Raw genomic sequence first — 20924 nt, forward strand, 5'->3', positions numbered from 1 at the left:
AATAGAACTGGCTAAGTCCTGTGTCTTACCTTGTGAGGTGGGTCAGATTTCCCATCAATTCAAATGTAGTCTTTTCTTTGTAATGTGATCTAAGGCCATTAGATTCACACTTATGTCATTCCTCTGGGTTATGCAGACCCCAGTCTTCTTTCTGAACTGCTTCCTTCCTAATGGGACGATGTAGTGTGTGAACACAGGGAGTCCCTCAGCACAGTAATTTGCATTTCTGGAAGAATAAGCCTTGTTTACAACCTGCCATCTGTGACACTGTATATAGCAGCTGTTTCCCTTTTGAAATCATGACTAACTTAAGAGTTTTGATTTCTAGTCAGTAAAGAGTTAATGACTGCAGCAGCAGTGGCTGGAAAACTTCATAAATATCCATATGTATCCCATGCATACACTGTGTTTGGTGTTAAGAGATCAAGGAACAGAAGCACCAGTCAGTTTTAGTTGTAAGATAAAGAAATCCATCTGAACTTACATTTCTTCTTAGCAGTACTCCTCTGCATTAATGCTCTACATAGCAATTTGACTTGAGTTTTGTAACAGTACAACTTTATTGGGAGGTAGATTGCTAAAGGAGCAAAAAAGTTAGGGAGTGAAAGGGGTTGTGAAGGGGAGGCTTAAGAGCAACTTCTGAATTAAGGATCAACTGCACTTTGAATCAGAAGTGTAATGTAACCAGCATTCTTAGCTAATGGAAAACAATTGGCTTATGCTGTGCAGTTGGAAAGATTGTTTATAGTCAGCCTTATTCTGTCAAAATATTAGAACAGATCTTTTCTCCTGTACAACTAATGCAAAATAAAGCAGAGACCTCAGAATTTAGCTTCTTGTTTGTAAGTTGTTCAGTTTAGGTTAATCATAGAATACCAGGTTGGAAGGGACCTGAAATACCATCTGGTCCAACCTTTCTTGGCAAAAGTGCAAATGAGACAAGATGGCCCAGTACCCTGTCCAGCTGAATCTTAAGTGTCCAATGTTGGGGAATCCACCACTCCCCTGGGGAGATTATGCAAATGGCTGATTGTTCTTTTTGTGAAAAATTGGCCTCCTGCATCCAATCGGAATCTCCTCAGGAGTAACTTATACCCATTACCATGTGACTCTTTGTAAAAAGGAAGTCTCCACCTTCCTTGTAGCCACCCTTTAAATCATGGAACATGGTGATAACGCCTCCTCTAAGCCTTCTTTTCTCAAGGCTGAACAAACCTGGTTCTCTCAGCCTTTCCTCATATGGTAGGCTTCTCAGTCCTTTGATTGTCTTTGTGGCCCTTCTCTGGACCCTCTCCAGCCTGTTCACATCTTTTTTTGTATAGCAAGGACCAAAACTGAAGGCAGCGCTTGTCAGGCCACACCTGCAATACTGAGTGGAGTGGGATAATGAATTCTTTACCTCTGCTGGTGATGCCCTTGTCGATGCAACACAGCATTCTGTTGGCTTTCTTTGCTGCAGCAGCACACTGTTCAGCCATATTGAGCTGCTTGTCCACCAGCACTTCCAGGTCCTTTTCCACAGAGCTGCTCCCCAGGTGAGTAGATCCGAGCCTGTGCTGCACTCCTGGATTATGTTTTCTCAGGTGCAAGACCTTACATTTGTCTTTGAACTTCTTAAGGTTCTTGTTCTCCCACTCTTCCAGCCATCCCGCTCTTCCTGAAAGGTGGCTCTCCCTTCAAGGTATCCACTTCCCCGCTCAGTTTGGTATCATTGGCAAACTTCATCAAGGGTACACTTAATCCTATCATTCAGATCACTTATGAAAAATTAAACAGTGTTGAGCCCAGTGTCAATCCCTGGGGGACCCCACTTGTGACAGGTTGCCAATTTGAAAAGAAGCTGTCTACTACCACTCTCTGGGTGCAGCTTGTCAGCCAATGCCTCACCCACTGCACAGACCACTTGTCTACACCATAATGCATCAGTTTTTCTAGGAGGAGGCTGTGGGAAACCATATTGAAAGCCTTGGAGAAATCCAGGTAGGCAATGTCCACCACTCGCCCCACATCAACTGAGCAGATTACTGTGGTGTGGAAGGTGATCCAGATTTGTTAAGCACGATTTTCCCTTTGTGAATCTGTGCTGGCTTTTCCCAGTCACAGACTTCATTTGACTTGCAATAGCTCCCAGGAGGATTAATTCCATAATTTCCCCAGGGACTGAAGTAAGACTCGTGGGCCTATAATTTCCTGGATCCTCCTTTAAGCTCTTCCTGTAGATGGGTGTGGCATTAGCCACCTTCTGGTCTTCTGGGGTGTCCCCTGATCTCCACGACTTCCCAAAGATTATGGAAAGCGGCCTCAAAATGATGTCAGCCAGCTCTCTTAACACCCTCGGGTGGATATTGTCAGGGCCCATCAATTTGTAGGGGTCAAGCTCCTGTAATTGTTCACATAACAACTCTTCCTTAACTGATGGTGGGTCTGAGTTTGCATCAACCTGGATTTTTGTTCCCAAGGCCCAACAGCGCTGGTAAAAGACAGAGGGGAAGAAAGGGTTGAGAGCCTCTGCTTTTTCAATATTGTTGGCCGCTAATTCACCTCCCCTGTTTTAACAGTGGGATGGTATTTTCTTTCTGTTTCTGTTTGTTGTTTGTGTACCTGAAGAACCTTTTCTTGTAGTTTTTGACATCTCTGGACAATTTCAATTCAAACTGAGCTTTTGCTTTTCTAACTGCAACTCAGTGTGCCCTGGCAGTACCCTTGTAGTTCTCGATGAGTATTCGTCTGCTTTTCCATCTCTGGTATGCTTTTTTTTTGCTTTTGAGCAGACTCAGAAGCTCACAGGTAAGCTATTGCATTAAGTGAGTGTATTGTACCCATAAAGTTGGTCTTTAAGTCTAACACGTTCATACCAGTAACTTTCTTCAGCATGGACTATCCATTCTGCATTGACTATGTTTGTAAATTCTTTCTTGAAGAGAGATGAATAGAACTGTGCCCAGTATTCAAAGTATGAACTAAGTAATCTATTACACAGTCCTGAAATAATTTCCATTATTTATATTAAAGAAATAATTTCCATTACGTATATTCAGTATTTACATTTATACACCACAGAATTTAACTGCTTATGCAGTACAACTAAACACATGTCCAGAAATCATTTAAGCATAGTTGGCCACTGCTTCGAATACATCTCTTCTTGTTACATCCTCCCTCAAGTCCACATAGCTTTCCACCCACTGTGAGCACCTTCTTTTGTAATAAACTAGAGTTTTGGTAGGTATCCTCATGGAATTGTGTTTCTCTGAGCAGTGTGGCAAGTTATTGAATGTTAGCAGGGACTTGTAGTTTGGTCACCTAGAGAGTTTGGATGTTAAGTATTCATGACATGAGAATGGCAGTCCCAGGAGACAAACTTAGGGATTCAAGGTACAGTTCTTTGGCTGAGGCCTTGGTGCGGTGTGCTGAGAGGTGCTTCTCTGACACGTGTCATGGTGGTGCATGCTGCTGTTCTTAATTCCTTTGTAATGGCCCTTCTCTTACACATCGCGTTCAGACCACTATGAATGCTTTGCAGACTAAATTGAGGTGAATGATTGGACATGATAAAAAAGAAATAGCAATACACGTGGCAGCGCTCAGATTTGTGCAAGGGAGTCTCTGGCAGAACTGAGTCTAAAGCCAGGCAACCGAAGTTTTGGGTTCGTTCACTTATGTAAGATTTCAAGTAACCTCTAGTTGTCCAACTTCATTAATCAGCAAGCAGTAGTGCCTTTAGTCATGCTGCAGGACCATATGAGTATAGGACTGATACAGTCAGATGAGTCCTTGTTGCAATATGACTTCTACTTCTTTTTCAATAGTGTGGATGTGACCAGAGCAATTAAAGAGCTGTGCTAGGGCTTTGTGCAGTGTGCTTACTGTGTTACTGTCCCAGCTCTGTTAATTTGGTGAGTTGTTCTTGTTAGAGCTTCAGTGGTGTTTCATTGCTTTGGTATATCTCTCGTTAGTGCACACTTCTGCAGTCTGGCAAAATTATGTGCAATGCAACTGCACTAGATAACAATTCCTGAGAGCTGGTGATGAAGATTTTTCCATCCCCTGTCAGAGGTTTCCTCGTTTGTATGTTATAGTCAGCCAAAGGATTTGAAGGATCCACAGATTCTCAGATTCTGCCTGCATTGCCCCCCCCCCCCCCCCCCCCCAAAAAAAAAAAAAAAAAACCCCAAACAAACAAAAAAACCCACCTTAAAAGTAAGGATATTTCTCTGGGTTTTTTCCTGTCTGTTTTGGTTGGGGTTTTTTTTGCACCCCCCTGCTCTATCTTCTTGCCTTCAGGAAAGCAAACTTCAATGTGTTTTTCTGCTTGCCAGTTCAGAGGCACCAAACTGGTTATTGTAAAATAGTAAATAGTGAAGGCTATGTAAATCAAAGCCTGAAATCCTGGCCCTGTTTCAAAGTCCTTGGCAGAATTCCCACTGTTATTAATGATTCTGCCATTGCTGCCAGTGTCACTGCTTCCAAGAGGGGACCCCACCACTGTTCATGATGGTGCCCATTCATAGCAGGGCAGCTATGTGAGGTTGTCTGGAGGGAGACTGGAGCCTGCAGCTGAAAAATCTGTAAGCAATTGAAAGCATTGCTGAAATTGGTGAAGTGTTTCTGAGTCTGCCTTAATCCTTATTTTAAAGGAATCAGGTAGTTGCGGGCCGGGTAACAGGGGTGATTTTTGGTGTTTGCATTTTAGTCTGATCTTGGATTTACTAAAGACAGATCTATTTTGGCAGGCAGTGGCCTGGCAGTGATGCACCTCACATGCTGTCTGGGTTTAACAAAAAAAAAAAGGGGGGGGGGGGGGGGGGGGGAATGGGAGAAAAGAAGGAAGAATGAAAATACACCAGAATTTTGACTAGAAACTCTGCCGTTCTGGGCAAGAGTGACTGCTGAGAAGTTGAACTGTTCTACTTAGTGGGGATCAGCTGAATAGCCGCCAAAGCTTTTTTCTGCCCTTTTCAGTTATTCGTATCACTCCCACCCTAACAGCCTTGTGGAGCTGCCTTTTTTGTCTGTGTAAACCCAGAAGACAGTGTGTCTATTGACCCTCTTGCTGTTTCTGGAATGTGTCTTAGAAAATTGTTCTCAGCAAAATATCCTTCATTCTTTTCTGTATTGGAGACTGACATGGCAGAAAAGTGTACTTGTTTTTTAAAAATTTCTCCTACACTTAATCACCACTTGCCTTTCATATCAAACTGAATTTTGGGAAGAGAAGGTATATGCAAGAAGGTATATCCCCTTTCTTTGTTAAATTTTCCTTTTTGACTGATGGTCAAAGGCATAAAATATTAGGATTGATTTCAGATCAGCAGATAAAGCTTTACTAGTGCTGCATGTTTGCAGGGATTATGAAGAACTTTTGTTGTCTGTAATTCTTTTGTCTATCCTGATACGCGGTAGTTACTTAAGTTGCATCATATTGCTGAACTGTAGGATTTTTCAAGCAGGTGATGAGAAGGTTCAGGCTAAATATATCGCCCTAACATGGATTACTTCAGACTAAAAGGGTTGCAGGGTCAACAGATTTCTTATTTTAAAGGGGAAAGAAATACTTCTGTAAGTACTCAGTCATGAAAGACTGTCTCGTCAATGTCCCGTCCTGGCATCTGTCACTTAGCTCAAACCTGCCGTCTCTGGACTGAAACACCTGGAAGTAACTCTTGATGCTGTTGAAAGTTCGGTTTTTGCAATTGGGTAGAAAATCCACAGGAAAAGTTGTTAAAATAATATTGAGACATTTGGGTTTGCTGCCTTGTAGAAGAGATAGCCATAGTGCGTGTTGCCAGTTCATTTGGCTATTGAGATTATTGGTGTTTTTCACATAAGGGGAGTGCTGTTGAGGCCTGATTTATTTTCTTTAAAGCTCTGAAGACAGCTGCAGTTCTACCAATTTTAAATATCAACACTTTGACAGTTATTACTTTATAGTAGCTCTACAGTTAGCTACTGTCTTGCATCCTCCCCCATCAACTAGCAAGGCTGTATAAAGGAAGGAAAAAAGATTGGTTTTAATTATGTTTAAGGGCAATTCTGAATTGTTTCTGTGAGAGAGGAGGTCATATGTAATAAGCCTTATCTGCTGCTAGTGTGCTTTTAACTAGTTCAGTATATCAGAGCAACACTTCCTTTGCCTAGAGTTTTCTTTCAGGGTTAGTTATGGAAGACACTCCTCTGGTGTGACTGTGTTTAAATCAGGTTGCCGTGGCAGTGGAAACTGACCTTTACCAATATCGGCATTGCAAGGTTAATGGTGCTGCCTAGTGGGCTGGCCTTCATCCTTGGCAGTGCTTGTCTTAATGAGAAGTGCGTTGGTGTGTGACCTTTGGGTTCTGTTGCTGCCACAGGAGTTCAGAGAGGAACTGCCTTAACAAAAAACAGTCTTTGGAGAGGAAGCAGTACGTATATATGCTGTGCATGTTTATTTGGGGACAAAAGGATGTTACAAAGGTATGTTGGGGGGGAGGAGCGTGCGAAATCTGTGTATCATTTGCAAACGTGTAGAAGAACAGATTTGAAAGCAAACTGCTTTTCTTCGTTTCCACCCAAATCCCGCAAATATACATACCTTTTTCTGTTTTTTTTCGTGATGCTGAAAGGTGACCTCATTCTCTCTTCCTTTCAAGAGGTGAGGACATTTTATGTTGCATTATGAGTACCTAGCCTTGACATCTCTTACAGCTGAAGAATCTGGTAATGTGTAGAAGATCTGGATCATGGTTTTAAATGTGGTGCTGGAAATGTGAGCTCTTGCTCAGTCATCCCTGGCCAGCAAAAAGAGTACATTGACTGAAAGCTGCATCACAGTATCATCCCCTTGCCTCTGAAGTCATGGTCTGGTTTTACAGAGGCTGATTATTCCAAAGCCTTTCCACCTGAAAATACTGTTTAGAGCAAATATTTTAACATTAACTCTAATAAGGCCCAAAGAAATCTTCTCTGAAACTGTTTGCATGCGTGAGTAGTAAAGGAGCCAAAAATTTATTTTCTATAAAGCTCAACTATAAATTCCTCCTGAAATAGCTCCTGTGATTCTCTGCAGCACCAGGCCACTGCATCCGTTACGCTGAATGTGAAACTTAGTGCCATCAACTAATTTTTATCATTCTGTGCTTCATCAGAGTTAAGGAACTTAAAATATAATCCAGTTTATACAAGAAGTGATAAGTAAGTGACATATTCAAATGAAGTAATAAAAAAATTCTAGACTTCAAAATGTGTTTATTTTAAGATCCAAAAACCTCATTGGAAAAATTTCTAAACTGCTTGAAGCTTGCCAAATGCATTAAATGGCCAGGAGAAACAACACATCACTGGGGCTCTTGTACAAAAATTTTTGGGTTTGGAATGTACCCAGTTTTACTTACTCATCTGCTGCCTCCTCTTACTTGGGACCGGTTAAGATAACTTTGGAAACAGAGTGTCTACTCCTGTATATGTTTAGCTCAGATTTGCTTTGCTTATATCCAGCCAACAAGCTTGCTCATGAAAATGAACTCTGATGGCTTAATGTTTGCTGGATCTGCCTGGAAATGTGTAATAATGGATTTCTTGTTTTTCTGCTTCAACAATTGAGTCAAGGGACAAATTCCTGAGTTGCACTATTTAAAACAAAACCAAAAAAAAATACAGCTGTATGAGTGGAACTGGGGCTATTGTAGAAGTCAGCTGAAACAATGGTTTGATCTTAGGTAGATGAAGAGAATGGGCCTCACAAATGGATATTGATCTGTAGCAGCTGGGACTTGAGGAATGGGTTGGGAGACAGGCGAATGTTACTCTTACAGCTGTCTGCCTTTCCATGGCTGACTTTGTTTCTCTGGTAAATTTGTGTTTGTAGTAAAGGCTATATTGTTTTCCACTCGTATTTAATGTAGCTATATATAAATGTGTGGATGATAAAGTTTAATAAGCTAGATAGCACTTGGGCAGAAAATTATTGATATGGCTTCTTGGAATTTCATTGCAGCAGGTACATTCTCTGAAGTTATATATGCATCCTTTACAGGATTTAGTGGACAGTTAAAACTTCAGGGGAACAAGCACAGTTGAAAATCTGTCTTTTATTGGACTTATTTGGTTACAGTTGCAGTCTTCTCCATTTGATGCTACTGTTTCACCTCCTGTTTGCACTCAGTGCCCCATATTCACTCATTGCGCTTGAATTATTTTTGTCAAAAGAATGTGAAGGGAATCAAGGACCAACAACTGATTGCTTGCAAAAGAAATAACTGAATTGAGGTGAAATAAATTATTAGGTGAGATTTGCTAGCTGGACAAATGGGAGGGAAGCCTATTTCTTTGAAAATTGAGATTTGAAACCTGGCAGAATTTTCTACCTTCCAGTTATGATTGCTAAAATGTTCCATGATTGGGTATTTCATGGATTTATTGTCAGGAAACTATTGTCTTCTTGGAACAGTTCAAAGAATAACCCTGTTCTGAACTGTTTTTAATGGGAGCACACTTAAAATATGCTAAAACCATTTGTTGTGCTTTCCCTGAAACACCTCAAAGCGCTTTAAGTAGTTTTTAAAGCAGTCTTTCCCTTTTCTTAAAAGAGTTATTCTGAAATTGAGGAGGTGACTGGAACATACCACTTTCTGGACACTCACAAGACTGTTCAAGGCTAGGTCAGCAACGCAGGGTGAGGAAGCTCTGTGAGTGCCTGGAAAATGAGTGCAGACTTAGGATCGTTTAAATTTACAAAGTCAAGTCCTGAGCTCACTCCAGTCGATGGCATAGCTCTCACTGGAGCAAGCACTTGAGCAGCAGAGCTCTGGCTGGGTAAATGTGAAGTAGATGAGAGGGGAGCATTGCTCCCTGTCCTGTGCCCACTTGTTGAAGGCGCGTGGGTGTAGGGAGCTGGGTAGGAAGGGAAGAGGAGGAAGAGTTGCTGTATGAAGGCCAGCAGCAAGGAAGGAAAAGGCAACTAAAACAGATGGGATAGGCAGTAAGGGAGTAATACTGGGCAGCAAAACAGATAACAGAAGGCCTCAGGAATTGTAAGGGGAGGAATCTGAAAATATAAAGGAGTCACTCAGGGACAGATTGTTCTAGGGAAAGAAGTGAGGTTAATTGCCCATTGCTCTGATATGCTGGGTAGCAAAGGAAATCATCTATGTCGGTTAAAATAAGAAGGGAGTCATGTCTCCGCTGCTACCTAGGCTCCCCTTTCCTTGTGCACTTCATGCCAGCACTGTTCAGGGAAGTGTAGATAAAGGACGCGGTAGAGAGCACAGGTGGAGGAGGAGTTGAGATGTTTTGTCATGATTTTGTTGACTAAGGCCTGTGAAATGAGACAAAAGCATGTTGGTTTGTTGGTTTTGTGGGGTTGTAGTTGTTCGGTTGTGGTTTGATTTGGGTGGGGTTTTTTTGTTGCTTCCCTTTCCCCAAAAAGTACTGCTAGATGACAGGTCTGTAGTTCATTAGAGCATAGTAGGTGCCATCCAACAGGGCGTACAGTGGAGCAAGAAGAGTGTCCACAAGCATATGAGAAAATGCACATGCCTATTAAGTGGGCTAGTAGAGGGGCAAACTTGTTTTGGTGTTTTACATGCAGTACAAAGAGAGGTTGTTCATGGAATGCAAAATAGTTCATGGAGATAGCATGTTGAAACACAAGAAAATAAGAGGCACAGTGTGTACACTGCAGACTTATGCTTGACATAGATTAAATGTTTCACAAAACGGGAGTAAACCAAAAGCTGAACCGTCCATAGGCCCATATGCTGATGTTCCAGTGCTGCCTACTGGTAAGGATAGTAAGATGAGGAGTAACACAATGCAATTTAATGTGATGATATAAATAATACATTTCTTTTGGTACTTATTTAGGCAAGACAGCAAGCCCAGCTCCGACATCAAATGGCAGAAGACAGCAAAGCAGAATATTCTTCCACTCTACAGAAGTTCAACAGTGAGCAGCATGATCATTACTACACACACATACCAAACATCTTCCAGGTAAGGGCTGCTAGCACTGATCTAGAGTAGCTCATCATCTTATGGTAAGAACAGAGGGGCATATTGCACATTGCCTCAATTCTGTGACCTTGTCTTTCACTTTTTGGTGATTTTTGTCACTGTTAGCAAATTTTATATGGAATCTTCCAGCTGAAGAGATGAAGAGCTTGACAGGATAAATTGTTCCTTTCTCTTAGACTAGATATCTAGTGACCAATAATATATGAGGAAGGTGACATTAAATTGTCATGACAGATTACAATAGTCTTTGGAATCCTCACAGTCTTGCTCTGTTAAACTCTTGTGTCCATGCAGCTGGGGAATGAGAACATTATTTGCATTGTTGGGGCAGGTGTCAGCTGGGCATCATTACATCTGTAAAGCCTCATAGCCCTTTGTAACCTGTCTTCAAATCGGACTTCGCAGATGTTTAAGTTTAAACCACCAATAATTCTGCAGTAGTGAATGTCAAAGAGTTTAAGCAAGTTTGCTGATTATGTCTTGGGGTGCCTAAAGAAAGACTGTAGGGAAAGAACAAAAAAGCCATCAGGTTTATACTGACTGAAAATCTGTGTTTGCACTTGACTGAATCAAGAGAGATTGTTAATGTAGTAGACCAGAAGTTCCAAATGCCTGTTCCATTGTAATGGGTCATAATCATCAGAAGTGGTACAACCTTTTTAAGGGAGAAAATGCCACATGCTTATCTGATGAGAAATAACTGATACTTATATTTAATGTTAGATCTGGTAAGCACTCTGATTTGTAGGTGAGCATGCTTAAATTACTGCAGATGTATCCTTTTCACTACCAGGGCACCAGTAAGCTCTAGTGCTTTTAGATGTTGAAATGAGATGTTTTGTAAAGAACTCATGTTGCTTGTGGATCAGTCAAGGCAGTGGGGGTTAAGTTGACAACATTCCATAAGATTCCTGCAGTTTAAGGTGAAACAGGCTGTTCCTGTTTGTGTCCTTTTGTATCCTGTTATAATCTGTCATAATAGTGTTACGCCATATCAAGTTTCCCTCTGTTGTTAATGAAAGGCTTATGGAATAGATGCTGGAGATGGTGGTGCTGAATCCATTGAGCAACAGGGGACATGTTGAGAAGCCCTGGTGTGAACAATACATGATGTATAGGACTGCCTGTAAACCAAAAATTACCTTCTAGGGAAAAGGAGAAGGGGGAGATATCAAGATTTTTGTTTGCCTGGATTCTGAAGCGGAATGCAAATAAGATCATTCAGAACATGCACTGAAAATGAAAGAATTTACTATTGTAGAAATTATTTTTAAAAGCCTTAGGAGCCATCCTTACAGAAGTCTAAAGCTGAGGTTTTGACAAATCAGCATTTTTAACATAAAAAGTTAATCTGTTACTACTACTGAGAATTTTTCAATTACTTTTAGAATGATATTTGGATGTTTGAGGGAGCAATATTCCTTAGTGCTTTCATGAAAACAGCTGCCCTAGTTTGTTCTTGAAAATATATTTAAACCATAAATTTTAAAGAAGCTGATGTGTGCTGGGGAGAAAAATGGGTTGAAACTGAAGTTAATCTTGGTATTTGAGCTGAATGAAATGTAATGTTTTAGAAAATACAAGAGATGGAGGAAAGAAGAATCGTGAGGATAGGGGAATCCATGAAAACTTTTGCAGAGGTTGACCGCCAAGTGATCCCTATCATTGGAAAGTGTCTGGATGAAATAACAAAAGCTGCGGAATCAATTGATCACAAGAATGTAAGTGTTGCATTGTTTGGATTGTTGATTGTCATCTTTAGTATTGATCACTTACATACGGAGAACTTAAATCCTGGGCTGTTCAGGCTGCAGCACAAGAGCTTTATAGTCATAGAACTAAACCAAAATATAGCTGCTTGTCCCAAGCTACTTTGTCTGAGGCAGGATGTGCTCAGATTATTTCCCAAATCTACTTAACATGCAGAAATGTCTCTACTTTTTCTTTCTCTCTGTCTCTTTTTCAAATATTCTATCCTTTTACTAGGATCATTACTGTTTTGAAATACTGTAATCGAAGAATAGGCTTCTGCATAGAGTAAGGAAGATGGTGGACATAATTCCAGATACCTAATAATCACCAATTCTTATTCAGATGGGAGTTCTATATCTAAGTGTCAGAAAACGGAATGTTGAAGAAATGTCTTCATTCTTATAAAAATAACTACAATGGAAGTGTTGAAAGTGTTTGCTACAAAAATTATTGCAAACAAATGGCAAAATTCCTATCTTTCTTTGCTATTTGAGGTTTGCTAGCAATTTGTAAATAAGCTCTTCCAAATCTTGATTTGTGAACATCGTTGTTGGAGTAAAAACATGTCTTCCTGATAAAAAGGCTGATAAAGGGTTTGATTGAACTTCCTGATGTACAATTACCACAAGGGCAAATGTGTTCTATTTTGTTTTCAGAATGATCTGCTTCCTTTGTAAATTAAGTCTCTGCTTGCTCTTTCAGTCCTTCTCGTGGATCACATTAGTGCTTCAAATACAAGCAGCGTGTGTATTGCTGGCTGTTTGAATTTCCCATACAACTTTTTCATTGAAATATTTTCTGAGCTATTCAATGCCCAGAGTCTGCCATTAATTGGCAGCGTAAGCCTGAGGCTAAAGTTTTTAAAAGAATCCACTACTTTCTGCTCAGCAATTGCTCTCACAGAGAGAAGCGTAAGAAACCAAGGAATCTGAAGATTACTCCTTCAGGGCGAGAGAAGGCAGAGTAGGGTGTTAAAGGAAAAATTTACACAGACGTGGGTACCACTAGGTTTGCTTTAATCACAACTCAGAGTTCTGCCACCACCTCAGTGAATGGCAGAGAACCAAGGGATACAGCACAGCTTATATACACTTATCAAATCATTAGTTAATGTCTAAAGTTTTTTAAAGTTTCCTTTGGTATTGTCAGTTCTGAAAATCCATCACCTGATTGTCCCAGGTGATTCATCTGTTTGGTTCCAGTCCCTGCCTCAGTTCCAAGCTCCTCCTGGGATCATGATCTTCTTTCTGCCTGCTTTAACTCACACGCTCCTTCAAGCACAGTTAGTCTTTGAACAAGCAATTCCTATTCACATACACCAATTTCTCTAAAAACACCTGTGTTTCTGAGAGCACCTGTGTCCACAAATTGATCATCTGTTGTTTCTCTGTTCTGCCACCGATTAACTGGACTGGGTGTTAAACCAGCCTTGGATTAGGGCTACGCTAGGGACAAGGCCTGGTTCTGCCACTTAGCTGCTTCAGCACATTAAATTTCTTAGTTAAAAATACATTTTCTTTAACAGGGGCACAGATTCCCATGTTAGAACAACATACCCTTCTTGAGGTACAGCTTTTGGTGCTGTGTGGTGAAATTGTGTTGGGGAGATTCATATCTAAGCCTATGCTTGAAGCTTCAAGTGAGGTCTTAGCAAAACACACCCAAGACTTAAGTTAGGTGTTTGAATCACCATGAATTTTATATTGAAGTTAGTTTCTCTCACACACAGGTAGATTAGATTAATGGCTCATGTGCACCGGTATGACATTAGAAAATGGTGGCTTTGAGCTTTTGTAACTGAGGGATCTCCTATAAACACCATGCTAAAAAACAGTGTATTTAACCAGATTTGTCACATCTGAATAATTACTAAGAATTTAGCATATTCTGTCTGGAAAAAAGTTTTGTCCATAAAGAGTTCTTTTTCCTGGAATACCATCAAGGATTTTTTTCTTCATCTCTGGAACAGTAGTTTCTAACTTTCTTGAGTCTAATAAAAGTGATAAGCTTGTTCTACCCTGCCATGCAGGTCCTGTCACTTTGTAAGGATGACCATAGGTACACACACTAGCAATTTAAAAGCTGTATTTTCTCTATTTCCAGAAAATGTCCTGCTTTTGCCACTAATGCTGAGTGTTACAGCAGACCTTTTCTGTCTCAGCCCTTAATGTTCTAAGTAGTACGTTTGAACTCTTAGGCTGCCATCAGGAGAGTGTCTCCTTTTCCTCGAAAGATTCAAATTGAAGGTTGTCTACCTTTACTAATGTTTTTCAGGTTTGAAAGACTTTCAGTAGGGATGTCAACTAGATCTTTGTTGTAGTCGACCTTGAAAATGAGGTCAAGATTCCAGGGAAGTTGAATGCAAGGACAGCTGGTGATAATATAACTAGTGCAATGGTGAACAAAACCAAGAGCCTGCTGAGGAGGAAAAGCTTTGTGTGAAACTCTAGGCCCACACAGGCATGTGTTTCCCAGCTGGGAGGAGATCTCCAGGATCTGGTCATCATAAACAAAACTACAGTGTCACCAAAGTTGAAATACATAAGGTCAGACACTATGACACTGACAAAAGGCAGTGATGCATTTGGAGTTTTTATTTAGTTCTTGGTATCCTTTGGATTTATTTTCACTTTTTTCTACCCAGCTATCACATACAGAGTTACTGAAGAAGGGGAGGGGTTAAGTGAAAGCTCTGCTCTTTGTACAGTAACTTCAGTTCAGAAACCAGAGCTTTAAATGGAACAACTACAACTGATACAGAAGTATTGATCAGAGGGGAGGTGGGGTGACATAGGTGGTGTGGTTAGGGAAAACACCAATTCTAGTAATTTACCTTGTATACCAAACTGTGTCAACTCTAGCTGAAAGGATGTAAGAACCTGCAATTTCTGCAGCTTCTTTTGCTGTCAGTAGAATAGTGCTTGCTGATGCTAAGACATTACAGTTTAACACGAAGAAACAAAATAAAAGCAGTACAACTTTGCACTTCAGGTAGGTATCTTGGAGCTTTTTGATAATCAGTTTTCAGCTTTGGGTAGGTTTGTTAGGAACATTGGTCTATGAAGGTGGGGTTCCTATTGTTTCTGAACCTCTATGGTTTCTTGCATCAGAATTGTATAGTACAGTAGTAAAGAAGGAGTCTTTCTATAGAGACTTTGAAACTATGGAAGTGTGGGGTACTAACAGGCTTCCTTTCTGTGGCCAGCTCTGTGTTCCTTCCCTCTGTGGATGTTAGCAGGATTCTGGAAGATAGCTTTTCTTCCAGGGCCCCTATTTCATTGGATAGTCTTAAGAACCAGAACGACATATGGGACAGATGATACTTCCTGTATTCTGTGCAGCTTAAATATTACAAAGTTCTGCCTCAGGCCCACTTGCAAAATGTCCAGTCTTTCAGGTTTAGTTACTACATTTGAAACTGTGTAAATAAGATTGCTTTATGCCCTCACTGAAGTGTATACAATTCCTGCTAATAGCTATAGGAATTGTCTGGATTCAGCTGGGAATACTGGTTAGTCCTGCGTTTCTAGTGCAATTATAAATTTGCTTATTTTTCATGTCCTTTTTCTAAGAACTCGGACAACACAGAGCTTATGTTGCAAGGGTAAGCTGTAGTGACTGCTAGGTGAACCTATACAGAACTTGCTTCAGAAGACTGTAGCAGCAGATAAAATTAATTTATTATGGACTTTGGAGTTCCTGTTATGACATTATCTCTGTGATATATGGAGCATGCTAGTTATTTTTAGCTCTGTTGTAGTGGAAGGAGTTTTGACTAAATGGAAGGAACACTAAAATTAAGAGGAAAAAATGAAAAGCTCCATGCATAGGATAAAATACTAATAGAGTATTTAATATAACCCTGTGTATGGTTTATAGCAGGGGTCCTCAGACTTTTTAACCACAGGGCCAGCGTGGATGAAGTGGCAGGCAGTCATCTGCGGCTGCTTGGTTTCCCCGCCCCCCAACCCCCGGCGGGGGGGTCTGTAAATACCGGGGGCCGGACTGAGGACCCTGGGGGGCCGTATCCTGCCCGCGGGCCATAGTTTGAGGACCCCTGGTTTATAGTCTCTGCTCTCTTCCTTCTTCATCTTTCGTAACTGTTACTAAAAATATTTTAAAATATTTACATCTCAGAAAGTTTTATTGTCAACTAGGACAAGATAATGGGACATGTTGGTCTACGTCCCTAAAAGCTGTGTAGGAATTTGGCAGTGCACCCTGATAGGTTGAGGATCCTGAATCCTAGCTTTCTTCGCAATCCCTTGAAGACTTTTGCAAAGCTTTTCCTATATCTTTGGTTTACTCAGTTGAGGCTGGCCTTTGGATATGTTTATATCCCAATGGATTTATCATGAATAGTGTTTTACATATGGACAGAAGCAGAATCTTTGAAATGCCTTCAAAGCAACAAGTTCGAAGGCTAATGAGGTATTTGTGTGCTGTGGCACAGTTTCTCTAATGATCTTAGAAGAAAACAGTCAGAACAGTATGAAATAAAAAGCTCTCTTCACAAGAAGACAAGTAGATGAAGTGCGTTAAAATATTTTTTTCTGAGTTCATTAGATTTAAATGTAATTGGCAAGCTGAGGTATGAATTTGAGCTTATGTATAATTAATTGTTTGTAGACCTGACTAGGAAAAACGCTACATATTGTTCTTGCTTTTATTTATTTTTCCTTTTCCCTCTGTCAAAAAAAAAGAGGGGGGATGAAGAGAGCGAAACCATTGTATGCAATATACAGCCAGTGTGTGGCTGATTTGCACCTAGCACTCCTAGTAGTGCCACAAGGGAATGTGGCTTCAATGACAGTGTGAGGAGCTCCCAGCTACTGCCTGCACCAAGGTGTTGGGCTACTTGCATGACCTTGGACTGCTCAGTTGTTAAGTAAAGCTCGTAAGATAAGCTTCTGCGATTTACTGTAGCAGAGTTCACAAGCACCAACGTGTCAGCTTGTGGCAGTATGATCACTTGAGCTCCTTTATATAGGAGTATGTATTGGGATTTTTCCACTTGTTTGCTTATAGCTGCATGCCCAGCCATTCTATACCTTAGATCTTCGTTATGAGTCACTTAAGTTATCTGTTCAGTTACTGAAGTGTGATTGCTTTTCTAGTCAGTAAAGTTAAAAATAATGAGCTCTTACTCATTTTTACCAATAGACATGAAAGAGCCTTTAAAAGATATTTAAAAGATCGCTATTTTTATTTTTTTTTTGTGTTGGAGACGAAACAAAGAGAAGTGAAACATTGCTAGGCTGTGGTCAGATTCAGGGGTGGTACAGCTCAGTGGCAAATTGGAGTGAGGACACCTGAGTTTAGTCTTCCTAAGCACCATCTTTAGTTAACTACAATGACCTATGCTTTAATGATAGTTACGTATTTTTTATTTTCCTAAATAGGCCGTAGTCCTCTGCTTTTTGTCTGTTGGTGTTTTGAGTAATGACTGCACTCAGTGATACCTTTGCAGAATGAACTGGAGTTTCTTAACAGGAATAATGGACTGTTTGAGACTAAAGCTCACCTGCTTTATTTCCATAGATTGATTGTTTATTTAGAAATTATTAGGAAATGGATTGAAGCCATTTATGCTCCCAGTTGTAATACATTCTGACTGACATAGGTTGCAAACTTTTCTTATGTGTGAAGTGGTGTGTTCTGAACTGCATTTATGGCTTCAATATCTGGTAGTATTTAACTTTACACAATGGAGTGCTTTGTTACAGTAGGACACGATGCTGTGCCTAGGTGTTTGGGTTGGTTGGTTTGTTTTTTTCTTAAAGCACATCATGGTAGCAGAAATAGGTCCAAGAAAAGTGCTCTGATCTTGGAGCAGGAGGTGGAAAGACTTGTATTGGTCCTGAGGTCTGGAAGGCTGTTCGTTCCCAGAAATAAGAGTGGTCACTGTAAGAGTTGATTCCCACACAGACAAACTTTCTTGTCCTTGTACTGTTTCTCTATGCCACCAACTTGATGGCAGCCCTCACCTGAGGTGTTTACTTTTTACTGGATCTGTCCCATCCCAGGATTCGCAGCTGGTAATAGAAGCCTTTAAATCAGGATTTGAGCCTCCAGGAGATATCGACTTTGAGGATTTCACACAGCCAATGAAGCGGACTGTCTCAGAATCCAGCCTTTCTAACTCCAGAGGGGATGGGAAGTCTGAGCTGAAATTTGGTGGCAAATCCAAGGGCAAGTTATGGCCATTCATCAAGAAAAATAAGGTACTGACTTGCAAACTTGAGCTTGGTGCTAGTATGTGCATAGTCAATAACTTTTCTTGTCTAGTAATCCTGGCAGTTACAATTTTTTAAAAATAATTTTAGATTTAGAAAGTTAATAATAGATGTCTTAATATGGTGTCTTGTTGCAGTCTTTGGTTGCGTAAGTTTCTTTATCTCTTTAATTTTTTTCTTGTATAATTTCTTTAATTATGTTGCCGTTTTTATATTAATTTAACTTTAGTTGTCACGTCTCTGCCATGGTCCATTTCTGCTCCTAACTCAGAGAAGGAATTGTATACCACTTACTTAGTGCCATGTGTGCGAACTAACATTGTTACTTCTGGGAAGCTTTAATGTGGCATTACTGTTTTGACTCTCCTAGAACTCTCCATAGCTTTTCATTTGCATTAGTTTTTCAGCCTGTGCACTGGGTTCAGAATTCGGGTGGCTGGCAACAAGGAATTGCTGTGGTTCGTTCTTAAGCACAACTAATGGAGCATAACTAACTGAGCAGTTGACTTTTTAAAAGACTATATTAACTTATGTATCCATTAAACCTTTTTCATTTCACTGTCATGTTTTACACCATAATGCATGGCAGTATTTATCTGGGGTTACTAGAATGTGTCAGGGTGACTGGACTGAATCGGTTTTTGCTAACACTGATGGAAGCGCAGAGAAGCTTCGTTGTTTTGATCTCACCCTTGCTCTGACCCTTACCAAGCCACTTCTCCTAATTAGTGTCAAAAAAACTACCTCTTCAAAATGGGTCAATCCTGTTGTGCTAGTATAAGAGAGAACTCAGCTCTCTGGTGCTTACATCAGTGTAGCCAGAAACAAAACCCAGGACTAATTCCTGAGCAAATTTATAGAATAATTTGTAAAAGTGAAAGTGTGATGCTCATTACTAAGGTATGATTTGAAAGCAGGAAGGAATGTGGTTTGTTGTTTTCCAGATAATAGAAACGCTACTGGGCACTAAGGTACCTTCCTTATCTGATCCATTTAAATTCAGGTATTTGAAAGCTGTATCCATATGCATTATTCAGAGCTGTCCACAGGGCAGAACAGGGCAATTTATGGGGATAGCACTGCATGGAAGAGTCTGCATGAGCTTCCTGTCAAAATACTTTTGTGTTACTCTTCTGTTGCTTCACTTACTAAAACTTCCATTTATTACACTCTTCATTTAACACAACTCTTAAATACCCCTTTCTCTCCTCTTTTGAACCATAGCTTTTAATATTTAATTGTTTAATTGGGTTTTTTTCTCTGGATTTCAAATATTGGTTTTGATGCTTATTTTTGTTTTGTGTTTTATCTTTTTATTTTGGTTTTTATTCTGTCACTTCTCCATCTCTTATACGTAGCTTATGTCCCTTTTAACATCCCCTCATCAGCCCCCTCCTCCTCCCCCTGCCTCTGCCTCACCCTCTGCTGTTCCCAACGGCCCCCAGTCTCCCAAGCAGCAAAAGGAACCCCTCTCCCATCGCTTCAACGAGTTCATGACCTCCAAACCCAAAATCCACTGCTTCAGGAGCCTAAAGCGCGGGGTAAGTTCTCCTCTGGATACCTCTCTCTCTCTTTCTTTCTCTTTTCTTTCTTTCTTGCGCTTTTATTGCACGTTCTGTTACGTAAAAACTTGTTTTGTTTTGTGAATGAATCCATTGTGTTTTATCATAACATGCAGACAAATCCAAGGAATCCCAACCTATAAAGCCATTTGTAGTCAAAAACCCAACAATGAAACCACAAAAGTTGCTGATGGAAGTTACCCATTTTGGGGGAGGAGGGATTGTCCAAAGTATGGAAGGAGAGGCTGAAATTAAGTAATACAGAGAAGTCAAAGTAATTAATTTAGTAGCCCTCTGTATGTCTGTGGCAGAGCAGGTTTGCAGGAGCACTATTCAGAGGTTTACTCTGATCCTGATGCTATGTGTTGTCACCTTAATGTGAGAAGTTTTCCTCTCCGCACAGTGGATTCAGCTCGATGTCTGTGTCAGGAGGAAGAGAGTAAGTTAGGAGGGATTCTAGAAAATAAATCTGATTTCAGTTGGTGCAAGTTCAGGCATTGCCCTGAGATGATCTGACACCTCTTGCTGTTGTAGTGGGAAGATGACTTCCCTGTATTTTATGGCCAAGTATGCTTCTGTGTTCAGCTGCTGTTCCAGACGCTTGGCCTCAGGTTGTGCTTGAAGTGCTGCAATGGTAGCTTGCTTTGTTCTTGCTAAGCTCTGGGTCTTAAGAAAACAGGTGAGATGTGAAAGATTAACTTGATTCTAGGTGGTAACAAAGTTGTTTCAATGGTAGGTGTGCTTTCAATCAGGGCTGCCATGTGGGTGGAGACTGGAGGGGGCCCTTAATTTAATGTTCCCTGCAGCTACCTTGATTACAATTTGCTCTAAGTATTTGGGGCTGACACTTCTCCAGGACCTTAATTGCATCCTGTAGCATGAAGTTTCAGTAAGATAAGAAGGATTGATTTGACTCCTATAGACAGTCTAAGAATCCTGCTTCCCAACAAGTTTACTGCATCTGCCTTTGGGCCTCCTTGAACAGATGATGTGGGTTAAAGAACTTTTAAAGTGCCCACAGAAAAATTAAAATCCTACCATGCTCTTTTAACTTTTTCTCATTTGTTTTAAATGGTTTTCTCCACAGGTTTTATTCATGACACCCTATATGTCAATGAAATATTTTTGCAAAAATACCAAGTTGAAAAACTACTTGTAATAGCCAGTAATAGCTGCCATTCTTGCAAACTATGGAGGAAAGATATTAAATGAGAGGTTACTAAACAGCCTTCCCTACATGCATTAGCATGTAGAATTGTAAGCCAGGATCTCTTTTTCTGGGCATTTCCCACTAAGTCCACAGACTTCGTTGGTTTCTGCGCATACTTTCACTTCCCAGTGCTCTGATGCACACAGTTTAAAATTATATTCTGTGTGCAAAGGCTTT

General features: G+C 40.4%; 1 protein-coding gene across 21 annotated transcripts in view; it reads left to right on the forward strand.

The window, feature by feature from the left end:
* Nucleotides 1-20924, forward strand: part of FNBP1 (formin binding protein 1) — a 111593-nt gene that overhangs the window by 65209 nt on the left and 25460 nt on the right. For 12 of the 21 annotated variants that reach the window (XM_037401160.1, XM_037401165.1, XM_037401145.1 and 9 more), the window contains 4 exons: nucleotides 9838-9966; nucleotides 11562-11708; nucleotides 17766-17963; nucleotides 19334-19516. In XM_037401160.1, the coding sequence (XP_037257057.1) occupies nucleotides 9838-9966; nucleotides 11562-11708; nucleotides 17766-17963; nucleotides 19334-19516 (657 nt within the window). The remainder of the gene's footprint in view (nucleotides 1-9837; nucleotides 9967-11561; nucleotides 11709-17765; nucleotides 17964-19333; nucleotides 19517-20924) is intronic. The other 9 variants (XM_037401161.1, XM_037401162.1, XM_037401164.1 and 6 more) reach the window with 3 other exon arrangements.

Source organism: Falco rusticolus, chromosome 9, assembly GCF_015220075.1.
Source record: "Falco rusticolus isolate bFalRus1 chromosome 9, bFalRus1.pri, whole genome shotgun sequence".
NCBI classification, from domain to species: domain Eukaryota; kingdom Metazoa; phylum Chordata; class Aves; order Falconiformes; family Falconidae; genus Falco; species Falco rusticolus.